Source organism: Frieseomelitta varia, unplaced genomic scaffold (assembly GCF_011392965.1).
Source record: "Frieseomelitta varia isolate USP_RPSP 00005682 unplaced genomic scaffold, Fvar_1.2 scaffold_926, whole genome shotgun sequence".
Taxonomy (NCBI): Eukaryota; Metazoa; Arthropoda; class Insecta; order Hymenoptera; family Apidae; genus Frieseomelitta; species Frieseomelitta varia.
In genome coordinates, this window is record NW_025110730.1 from 175,914 (window position 1) to 188,088 (window position 12,175).

Genomic DNA, 12,175 nt, shown 5'->3' on the forward strand with positions numbered 1-12,175 from the left:
GCACTTTGCATATGCATTTTACTTATTTCACGTGCGTAAACATCCGCGATAAATTATTAAAGTCAATTTATCAGTGGTTGATTAATGATCGAACTTCCCACCAATGTTGAGCCAGGTCAATGCGTCGTTTTTTGAATTTGCAGATTCGCATTTCCAAGCCGATCGTAGTCCCCGACCAGATCGCTGATGTCTTCTCTGTTCTCCAAAAAAAAAAAAAAAAAAAACTGACACCAATGACCCTAATCGTGGAACAGGTTCACCTCGAAAAATACGTTTCCTTTTTGGTTTCTGTCGCATTTCGAGGTCAGACACGGTGAAAGAAACGGATCTCCACACCAATTTTTCGTTTCACCGTCCATTAACTCATTCGACTCGATTTTAAAAATCTTAACACGTTGGCAGTCGCTTGTTCTTCACTTTAGAAAAATGAAGATTGTAAATATAGAGAAGCATAAACATTGTGGTTAGGCAAAGTTAAGTTATTTCATTTATCGTTCTTCATATCATTGTTCTATTTTTTTTTTTTATATTGAGACTATGAAAGAAAGATTTGCTTAATATTTACACCTTTATGCCTTTCAATTCTTACATTCTATGATTTTACGAAATTTACGAAATTGAAATGTTTACAATACTGTGATAAATTACTGCTTGGCTCTTAATGGATTAATATAAAATAATATAAAATAATATTAATATAATATAATCTAAAGCGAAACCATGGATTTTTGTGCAATTATGAAAAATATAGAAGATACAGAAATGCACACAATGTCTCTAGTATACAAAAAAATATATAAAATGCCCAAAATATGTTTCTCATAATATTTAGAAGACGAAATAATTTTCATCTAGATTTCATTTGTTTCTATCTCTCCATAAAATATAAAATTGTTTATAAAATATAAAACACCCGCAGCCCAATGATAATTCAATGAAAATTAAAAAAGAAGAAAAATTTGACGTGAATTCAACAGCTGCAAATGTGTTAACAATGGCAAACATAACCTGACGAATAATGTGACAAGCCATTAATTAATGCTTTTCGCAGAATTTTTTTTCTGCCCTGACATTTTTGAATCTCTATAGTTTCTTTAAATTATTTTAATAACCCAAAATGAGCGAGGAAAGACGTGTTTAAAGCTCAAACAGAACGTTTGTTCCGACTCAATAGGGAAAAAACACGTTGGATTTCGTCAGAAAGCGTGAATAAGATTAATATTTAAATAACAAATCGTCTCGAAGAAGGAATGTCTTCGTTCGCTCTTTATCTTCGTTGATCTATGTAAAGATCAACGATTGTACAGCCACTTTTTTCTCTCTCACGTCGATCAATGGTATTTTTACGTAAGAGGCTTCAAGCTGCTTCTAAAGATCATTGGATTCACGTTCGATGAAAAATATATATAATTAAGATGAAATTGAAAGAATCCGATGTTTGTACAAAAGTCATAAGACGATTGAGAGAAAACATTCTATTTCAATGAAAATGAGTTTGAAAATATTTAATGATCATTGAAACCTATTGTCATTTCCAACCAAGAACTCAGTTTCAGGAATAATTAATAATTTGCTGGGAAAATATTGATTAATTTCAAATGGTCAGTTTATCGGCTTTTCCGTGTTCTTGTCAAAATTCTTTGGAGAATCTTGTCGAATAATTAATTATTTCAAGAAAAAAACACACACACACACATTTCTACCATGATATATGCGAAATCATTTATTTTGAACTGGTTTATAAATATCAACATGAAACTATTTTTATATTAATATTTTATATATTATATTTTTATATATTTTTATATTAATATTTTATATATTATATTTTTGTATATTTTTATATATTTTTATATTAATATTTTATATATTATATTTTTATATATTTTTATATTAATATTTTATGTATTATATTTTTATACATTTTTATATTATATTTATATTATATTAACATAAAAATATTTTGCATCATTCAAATAAACGATCGATTTTCTATTTGAAAATCTATGTTTATGTTATTATACGTATACATGTTATTTATACAGTACAAGAATTCACTTTAATTCACGCATTAAAAAGAATACAAGCACATAGAATGAGCATAAAAATCAAAGTAACACGAGAAGCGATCAATTATTTCGTATTCATTAGAAATGCAACCAGTTGTTACATATACGGTTAAAAATGATCCAAAAGTCTTTTTACAATGCCGCAAGTAAAACGTTTAAGCAACTGGCGGAATTCACGCTGCACTTTTCTTTCTTGTTTCTCTGATCGCCTGTCAACCACTAATTACCTCTCCGATCGCGTCCTTGATCCTTTTTCACAGTACTTTCGCTATCGATCGTCCTTTCAGGCTGTCACCGAGTGACACGAAAGATACTCGATCCAATTAATTCATATCGCGGGCTCGGTCAAGCCGCAAAACAAATTGACCTTTGCGAATCTCAAAGGCTAATACTTTCCGCTTTGTCGTTCCAAGATGTGGAATTGTAAATTTGATACACAACGTGGAAAACAATTCGTACGTTGATGAAAAATTATCGATACTTTGAACACTTGCTACTGTTATGAAAACGATCGTACAACTATATTTGAAGACGATCGTTGTGAAAGGGAGATTTCAATCTTGAAGGACGATAGTGAATTTATAATCAAGTTATAAAGAAAATTTGTTCAGTGTCCATAAAGACGTTTGAATTTGCGAAATTTTCAGGGAAAAAGATTATTTACTTGTATTTACCTCCTACATTTACCTCCTTTCAAAATCGTGTGCACATATTTTTGAAAGAAAAGTAAACTAAATATTGTGCAAGAAGCTTCACGATTTAAAATGAGCCCGGTTTGACTCTTTCACCATTTTTTTTTTGTAAGAGTTTAGAGTATCGATAATTTTTCATCGAGCGTACAAATACTTTTTGTAACCACTGTATACTTGACCATATGTAATGAAATAATTATTTCGACCAATCATCGTTATCTCGAAAATAACAAAGGAAGAGTAATTTTATCACGGTATGAGATTCGAATAAAATAAATAATCTGTTATAAGCGATTGTGACGATATTATTTATTGATTACGTCTATTTTTATTGACACACCAGAGATATATTTTATCCAATAAATTTTATTGATATAAAAGAATTATAAAGTGTTTAGAAAGTTGTTTGAATGAAAATTCATTCAAATACAAAATGAAAGGTAAGATAAAGAAAGTTACCTTTGATAATCAAATAATAAAATAATCATTTGATAATGATGATTATAGTCATAAAATCACCTTCGAGCTAAACAAAATAATACATTATTCAATTCATTATTGAAATATGAACCATTTACTTTGAAAGCGGTACAATTCTTTTTATTTTGAGACACTGAAGTGTTCGCGTTTGCATCGATTACGCAATACCATTTAGCAATGAAATTTCGATCGATTAAAACAGATGGATATCTCGTTTATTTGAATTACAAATTTATTTATTTAATTTATAAATGAAAAGTTTACACCGAAATACGTATGAATTTCTCATTTTCTCCGTTTCGTCAAAATAAACGGAGCGAATGTTATTCGAATGATTCTCGAATTCACTTACACAATAGATCTATAGACCGAGCCTAACTTACAAATAACCAAAATAGATTCCTACTCGTTCGCAAGATTGTTCCATTTTACTGGCAGAGCGGCCAGTAATTGTTTACTTATATGAATTCCAGCTATTTCGATTCAATTAAAGCGCTCGACACGATGAAGGATGCCTTGTTATTCCAGAGGGATAGGGTCGAGCTCTGTCTCCGTGTTTCGGACAGAGGCGAATTCCACGTCAATGAATAACATCGCTCAAAACGTCTCCGAATTTGGTACCCACGTCACACCCACTTATGTAAAGCTTACGGGTTCGTTTATAATTCGTCTCTTTTTTGCAATCACTCGCTGTCCTGTTAATTCTCATTCGGCGCTATCAACTTCGAGACAGGCAAAAAAAATTGAGAGGACGTCACTTTTTTTCTTTATTATATCTACAATACATCATCCTTCGGTAACTCTATTTTTTTCTTCGACCTCAAAGCAAGACGTAGGCGCAAGAGGCTCGTATAATGAAGATATTAATAATCTGAAGAGGAATTTTGTTTGTCTTCAAACGCACATTAACACTTTTGCTTCGATTAATTCTCTGTTGAACGAGCAGAAAATTGTCAGTTAAATTTCAATTTAATAAAATAATGTAGGTCATCATTTTCAAAAGGAGAAAGAAGTGAAATTGTGTTATTGATTCTCACAAACAGAAATCTAACGCCTGATTTTACACTGTGCTTTGAATTTAAATACTGTAAACGCTTTTTTTTTTTTTGCAAACTGACAATTCTGACCTGCATTCTGCCTACCAGAAAATTAACAGTTTTGTTTCTACCAATATACTGCATCAATTGTCTAATACAACTGCAATATTTAACACTGGAGCTATCAAAATCGTTAGAATGACTATTTTATAATTTTTGTTAAATATTTTATAGATGTAACCCAGTGTATTTTTAGAAATTTAAATGATTTTTCGCGAAACATTTTAAGCAAAAATTTGTGTACTCCAGTGTGTTATAAAGTTTTTCTATTTTTTTAAATTTTAACATGTCTGATGGAAAGTCAGTTCTAATGTTAATATAATACCAATAATGAACAATGTTCGAGCGTAGAAAACTAAGATGAAGCAATTTTATTTCACTTTGTTCGATTCATAAGTAACTCACTGACAAATAAGGTATGCAGTAACGTTGAAAAATAATAACAGCCAAATTTACTACAAAATCTTATAGACCACAATGATCTATCATCATTGCAACTATTCGAAAGTTAAATAATAATAACAATATGTAGACTTTTAATCATAAATAAATTTAATCAATAAATAATATTAATAATATGTAGACTTTTAATCATTTATTTCAAATAAAAATAATTCTTTACAGTTCTCATAAGTTTTAAATGACTTGTTCCCAATTTTACGTGGCAACGACAATGAAATACCATCCTGCGTGTTCAAAAATCCCTATTAATACCTACCTATGATTACCAATTCGCGTTCTCATAAATCCCCGTCGTCGTTTACCCATTTTTCATCACGATGTCGGTGATCGACTCGAAATACCATCCTAAATCGCTCATCATCCTGAATTTATCTCGTTTCCTGTCCTTGTTGTGGCACTATACGTACCAACGCCGCGTTACGTAAATCCCTGGGCGTTCTTTTTCTCTTCGAAGGTCCGTTTCGCGCGTTCGACGGCGCACAAAAGACGCGAAACAAAGGGTAGAAGCGAAATGTTTGCCTCGCCGACTCGGGAGTTGCTCCGGAGGACTCCGGGAGTGGCTCTCTTTGTCCTTCGTTGTTCCCGCGCCTAAATGAAGAAACGGGGGAGAGTGAGACTCGCGCGGCAAACTGCTCATTTTAGTCGAATTAACAGCAGGAATGAAGTCGTTACGTACGACTCGTGGAGAAAGAAGAGACGAGTTCGTCGCCGAGGAAAAGAAACGAAACGAGCGTTTCTCGTTAACTAACATTTAATGATTCTTCAGCGGGAGAGGCGGGGAGGGCGTTTCAGTTCTTCGAGTTCCATTATCGCAGAGAACGAAGAGAAAGAAAATTGTTGGTTTCTGTAGTTTAATTCGATCGATTAAGGCCTAAAAATTACGAACACTTTGGAGGGCTAGCAAAACAAAAGTATTTGATTGACATGAGCTTTCGCGGTTTATTTTAACACATTATGAACTATAAACAGCAACATTAAAAGAGAAAAAAAGAGGGCTCTTATTTAACTTTTTAACGGCATTCTTTTGCATAACTTTTTTTTTACATTGCCTATCGGTGTGCATGATTCCAGCCAAACAGGATAAGCTGCAAAAGTAAACAATATTCTCTAGGGATTGACGATCCAACATTTTCATTTCTGTGAAAGTTATGAAAATGGCAGCCATTTGTTTTTGACGTATCGAATTTATGCCAAAAATTTCTACGTTTTTCAAAATTGTAAAAAATTAAAAAATGTTCGTTCATCAATCCCTAATAAATGTTACACTAAAGATACGAAGTTTCATGATAATCGGTTGGATTCCGTGATATCTTGCACACTATTTCTGGAAACCTAGTTTCGAGAAAAACGCGTTTAAAGTTTCAGAACGTCATTTTTCATATGTATCCTTTACTTACTTTTTTTACTTACATATCGCGGCTCACAGTTCTTACAATTCACAACTAAATTGAATCCAAGTCCCTTAATATTTGAATCACACGATTTACACTTTATAATACTGCTTAAAGTTGTAAACAGTGATACAAATTCAATTATTTTGTATCCACAGATTTATTATTATGCCCGAAAATAAGTCGTTTTAAAGGACCTTTTGTATTTTATTTCTAAGACTTCAAACTACTATTTGAAACAAAACGAAAAAAAAAAATCTATTTTATGAAAATTTCAAACTGTCTTGGCTCTTTAAGGAAAGATGGTGTTGGATGTACGAGTGGAATTGGAAATAACAAATTTTTGATTGGGGAAAATGTAGATATACAGTCTATGACATTGCGAAGCATTACTACTAAGATAAAGGTAAAATCAACCATGTGCAATACAATAAATCTTAAAGTATACAATCAGGAATGAATAGAAATAATAATTTACACATTTTGTATCAGATATTGTATTTATTAGATTAGTTTATATTTTTCCGCATTTTGAAAAGAATGCGTTTGTACGTGTAAACTTTCAAGAAATTATGTATGAAAATTGTCAGATTTAAATGGAGGTAAAAATATTCAGTGAAACGATCAGCGAAATTAGTAAGTGGTAAGCAATTATTATGTCTAATTATTACCATTTATCGTTATCCTAAACTGTTGTCATTTATGATAATTTCTAAAATGGTAACTCTACCAGAGAGCTATGTGTGCCGAAAGAAGCTTCCAATTGTTAAATAACAAATTGTCTATTTCGCAACGAAATAGTTGCACACAGCCAGTTCTCAAATATGGTTTTCTGGTCGAGTCACGTAACTCTTGGCACGTGAAAGTGTATACATAATTTGTGACCTGATCTATGAACTACGCCACGGGTAATAAATCGCATTACGTACTAGCCATATCGCATCGCATATTATGTTATTTTACATTTTTTTGTCGATTACTTAAATATAATTTAAATCTTCGTATAACACTAATGACATATATTTCTATCAAATTAACTCTGTAGAAATCGAATGTGATAATTATAAAGGAGGCAAAGTCTATTTATGAATAAATGAACTCTTTGTTTAGATAATCAAGTGATTCTCCATTATTTATCGCTAGTACGCATAATCGTTACTTATGCATGTAAAATAAAATTTGAAAAGTTAAATTAAAATTATTAGAAAAAATTAAATAAGAATTTAAGAAATTAATAAAATTTAAATTTTTATAATGATAAATCTTTAAATCTCTTTGAGAAACGAAAAAGTACAAGTTTCTACTCTAAGCCCTGTATATACTTAATTTTTGACAATTTTTGAACAAGAAAAACAAATTTATCACCTTTAAGACTTGTATTTGCAGATATCAAACGTATAATCATAAAATAGAAGCGAATACGATATATATCTAAATTCAAGTAATTAATTCGTCAAGTCACGAATAATCTCTTCAAAATGAAACTGGGACAAAAATATTAGATGGGAACAGAGGCGTCGTGTTACAATTATGTCAGTAATATGATAAAACAACACGAACAGTTTGCAACTCGTGCAACGTGTTACGTATCAGCTGAAGAGTGAATATGCATGTCGAATCTTTTCTTTCGAACCATGACCGATTCCCAAGCAAATATTAATTTTACAAAAAAAAAAAAAAAAAAGAAAGTGCACACACTCCACTAAATTTTCACGAGGAGAATATCAGTCTTTTCCCTGTTACGTAAACAAAAAAAGAGAAAAGGACAGAACAGCGCATAGTCCACTAAATCTTCGTTTGTAGAATGGCAAATAGAAAACGTCTCCACCTGTGTGCATTGTGTACACCGAGGTATATCTATACGCAGAAGTTTCCGCATCGGCGAGCATGCAACGCGAGTCCACGCTCTAGCTACGACCAGGAAGGCGTAATTGCCCGAAAAGAGAAAGAGGAAGAAGGAGAGGAATACACGGTGGAAAGGATGCGTCCTTCGGGTACCATTGCACGCGACGCAACTCGGAGTACGAAGAATCTTTCGTTCCTCGAACATTGTGAAACGTTTCGAATAAAGATTTTCACGTGCGAAGTCAGCGTTCTACGCGGTGTGATATCATTGTGATGCAACGATCTTGCTGATTAAGCTTTAACTGGTATCGTTGAGCGTCGTCGTTGGTGATTTTCAATCAAGTTTGAATTTAAAATTTAGTCAAGTTTGTTTTGTTATTTACGTTTGCACGACGAATGCTGCTCAACGTGTGAAATAAAAGTCAAGAATGCTACTATAGAAATGTAAAACTCAGTCAGATTGAAATTGAAATATCCTGGAATTACGTAACTTGACTTCGTTGACGAATCTCCTGTGGGCTGTGTCGGGCTCTTATCTTTTTAATTTCATCTTCTGAGAATTTCAAAGTTAAAGTGTAATCTTCCACAGTTGTGGTAACAATTATCGACGTGAGGAGGATAAAATTTCAAAGACGAAATAAAAATAGTTAGTGTACGTGCAACCTGTTAAACAAAGCATTGGATTGCGGATGTTTATGCATTTATACACAATGTAAAAGTGTAAAATGGCATAGTTCAAAAATGTGCAATGTACCTAATATACAGAGTGTTTCAGGACAGGTGCAGTTGAATCTAAGTGGAAAAATGAAAAGGAAGGAATAAAATTTGGAAATTTTTCAGGTATACGTGAATGTAATTATTTAACGCGGCAGAAAAAGAAATAATTAACAGGGTGTTATTCTACGTACGAAAATAAGTAAGAAATTTAGAATGAAATTTTTCTGCGGGATGCTTTGTTTTCGAGAAAATCAAATTTGAAAATTTAACAAGTATGATAAATGTTCAAACTCGATTTTCTCGAGAACGAAGGCTTTAATGAAAAAATTTTGTTCTTTCTTTTCGACTCATTTTCTCGCGTAGTATCACTTCTCACTCGGTTGTACCCTACTTTCTGTATAATACTCGATATATTAGATCAGGCGAATTATTAAAATTTTTCAGTTACACTCCTAAAACTATAAACATAAATTTTCACATAAACATTCTGTTCAGTACGCTATTTATACCATAACTCTGTTTACTTGTTGAGAGCAAATAGTTTATAAAAAAGTGCTCCGAAGTTTAGTGTTCAAACTTTGCCAGCGTGCTCTACAGATAAAAATAAGATTAAAATGTCATGCAGCTCATCAATGTCCGTGGATGCTTCGTTAAAAAGTTATGACAAAAACATGAAACGCGAAGCTATACGTAAAATGTGTTGCATTCGTCGATGCAAAATTCAAATTCGAAATGTTGAATTTATCGTGGATCAAATTTCACATGGGCTTCATTGAATTTCTTCATTTGAATTTCACACGCAGTTCTGAGTTTCAGTTCCGTTCATTTCGAGTAAATATTTTCTGTACTGTGAACTTTCAGTTCTGAAGATAACGAACGTTTTTTCCATAAGTAGAAATCTGAAGATTATAAGCTCTGGTGACCCGGAGGGACCAGGAAATTGCTTCCTCTCGACTAATTCATCGTTGAAATTGCGTTCGTATCGATCGGACTTCATATTTCTGTTACAATTTTTTAACGAGGCATTTATGGATTTTTTTTTTTTCTTTGTCACATTTCAATTCTAGTTTTACCTGTAGCGGAACACAAACTTCGGAACACCCTGTACATTTAATGTTTATACGTGCAACGGAAGTCTCTTCCATCAGTCATTTTTCTGTTCGTTTAATAGAAGTTCAGGTTCAAATAGTTGATTTAATTGGCCATTGACTGATTGTACATTTGATTCAAATAAACGAGGTTCTTCGAAGCTACGCGAAACACACGCACACGTTACAATCTATCGCATCCGGTTTAAATCGCAGTAATATTCATACCATCGCTGTTATCGTCCCTCTTCCGTATCATTACGACCGATTCTCTAGGATGAGCCAGCGAATAGCGTAAAATTGCAATGAATGACACTTGCAAAAAAAAAAAAAAAGAAAAAGAAAAAGAGAAAATAAACGAACAAAGTCGTACGAGTGACTTGAAAAAATCGTCGAAAAGAAAATTATCGTCCTTGAAAATTATCGAGAAATGATCCAGTTGGCAGAGCGGAGAGAATCTCGATAGAGCTCACAATAAAATAATTACGTTGCTTTCGACAGCGTAGAGGATGGGAGGGAGAACGATTATAAACGTTTTAAAGGAGAACGCACGCTTCGTTCATCGAATTTTCGCGAAGTTCGCAGAGTTCTTCAGTAGGAAACCACTTTTGACCGACGAGTGAATCACAATCGCGATTAAAACTATTTTCTGTTGCATTTATCGAGGAATTATTCAGTCGACGTGAATAATTATCATCGCGATCGTGCGTGGTCAGTAGTTATTGACGCGGATGTATTCGTGGAAAAACCGTCGTCCTACTTTCTAGCTTTTCGTTTGTCATACCTAACAGTTCCACTTGAAATTATAGTTTCTGTGAGAACGTCATGGAATATAATAAATTACCGTTTATTGTGAAAATATAACAGAAGAACCGAGGGAAGGTGAAAATGGAAAAGGAAACGGAGAGAAACACGGAAGTGGAACGTCAGTTGTTGAAGATTATTATTGTTTCATCCTGTTTGTTGTTGTTTGATCAATGGCTCGTGAGGAATTTTTATACAAAATATTCCGAAATTTCATCGAACAGTACGACGAAACATGGATTCTATTCCGATTTATTCATAAAGTTTGAAAATCGCTAATTCTATTCATAAAGTTTGACAGTTGGTAAAAATTGAAGTTCCATGTTGCTTTTATTTTTGTAATTATTTTCATTGCACTGTAATAAGTATCACGAACAGACATCCTGATTAATAACTAAATTATATGAAACTTCGAAATATTTTATCCAAGGCGCAGAAATTTTCTGTGACAATTTCTCGAGATATTTTCGTGAGCCACTGTATCATATTAAATTCTTATGTCACGCGAATTTCAGCAACTTGAGTCAATACTATGTACAACAGGCACGTGTATATTTTTGCATGTACGTAATATGCATTGCAGGACTCACGTTCACCGACATGAAGGATTTTCCCTCCTTCAAATTCGGCAACTACACTTACGCAATCGAGATGGACCCACTTAGCCCGGAGTTTCAGGAAGTCGCGAGAAAGGAACTTCGTGAAACACCGGAACTTCAAAAGGAAGCGATCGCCAGACTTAGAGAATTATTGAAAGGTAAAATTTGTTCGACGAATATATATCGGTGAATTGAGAACCACTTGAATTAACAACGATATATCGTTGTCGACTACGTTAATTTAGTCTTCCTTCATTTCTTTTGTTTCTATTTACAGCTCCTTTTTGAATTTTGTAATTGTCTTTCGCAGAATTTTCGTACCCTTTTCCCCCCAAATCCGTATTTTAAATTAGAAGGGTTAAAAGTGTCAAATTTAAATACGATACGATGTTTGTTTTCCGAAATTGTGTTTAACATCTCCGATTTAAAGTCCAAAGACTTTATTGATAAAACTTGTATTGATTCTCGAATTTATAATCGTATCTCATTGTTAGAGTGCGGACGTTCATGCAAATTCACAATTTTATGTATGTAATTAAAAAACTGAGTAAAACGGACATACGATTGCGTAGCTTGCTTTATATAATTTTCGACATTACGCACACTCTTGTGCATCAAATTTCCTCACCACTGGGTTTCGCATAAATGCATGAAAACCCCGCAGTCTACTCATTACAATGCTAATGAAATTTCAAGAAGTTTTGTTGAACGCGCGTTATACGTATTCATAAAATTTCTCTATGGTAAAAGTTTGAATGCTTCCGTCAGCGAGTGTAGGTATATTCCGCGATAGAATATCGTGAAAATCGTTCCTTCTGTCCCCTCGCGTATTTTATACACCTAATTGCAACATCATTGCATTTCCCATAGAACGTGCAAAATTCTATTTTATTCTTATTATCACTAATCTTAAAATTCTACAAACACCATT

At 33.0% G+C, this 12,175-nt stretch overlaps 1 protein-coding gene across 5 annotated transcripts in view; it reads left to right on the top strand.

Annotated features, from left to right (window-relative positions):
* The window catches only part of LOC122537716 (alpha-tocopherol transfer protein-like), a 31,020-nt gene that overhangs the window by 16,261 nt on the left and 2,584 nt on the right, over positions 1-12,175 (top strand). For 4 of the 5 annotated variants that reach the window (XM_043671130.1, XM_043671128.1, XM_043671129.1 and 1 more), the window contains one exon: positions 11,229-11,402. In XM_043671130.1, coding sequence (XP_043527065.1) covers positions 11,229-11,402 — 174 coding nt within the window. Of the gene's footprint in view, positions 1-10,445; positions 10,767-11,228; positions 11,403-12,175 lie in introns of those variants that run through there. The other variant, XM_043671127.1, reaches the window with a different exon arrangement.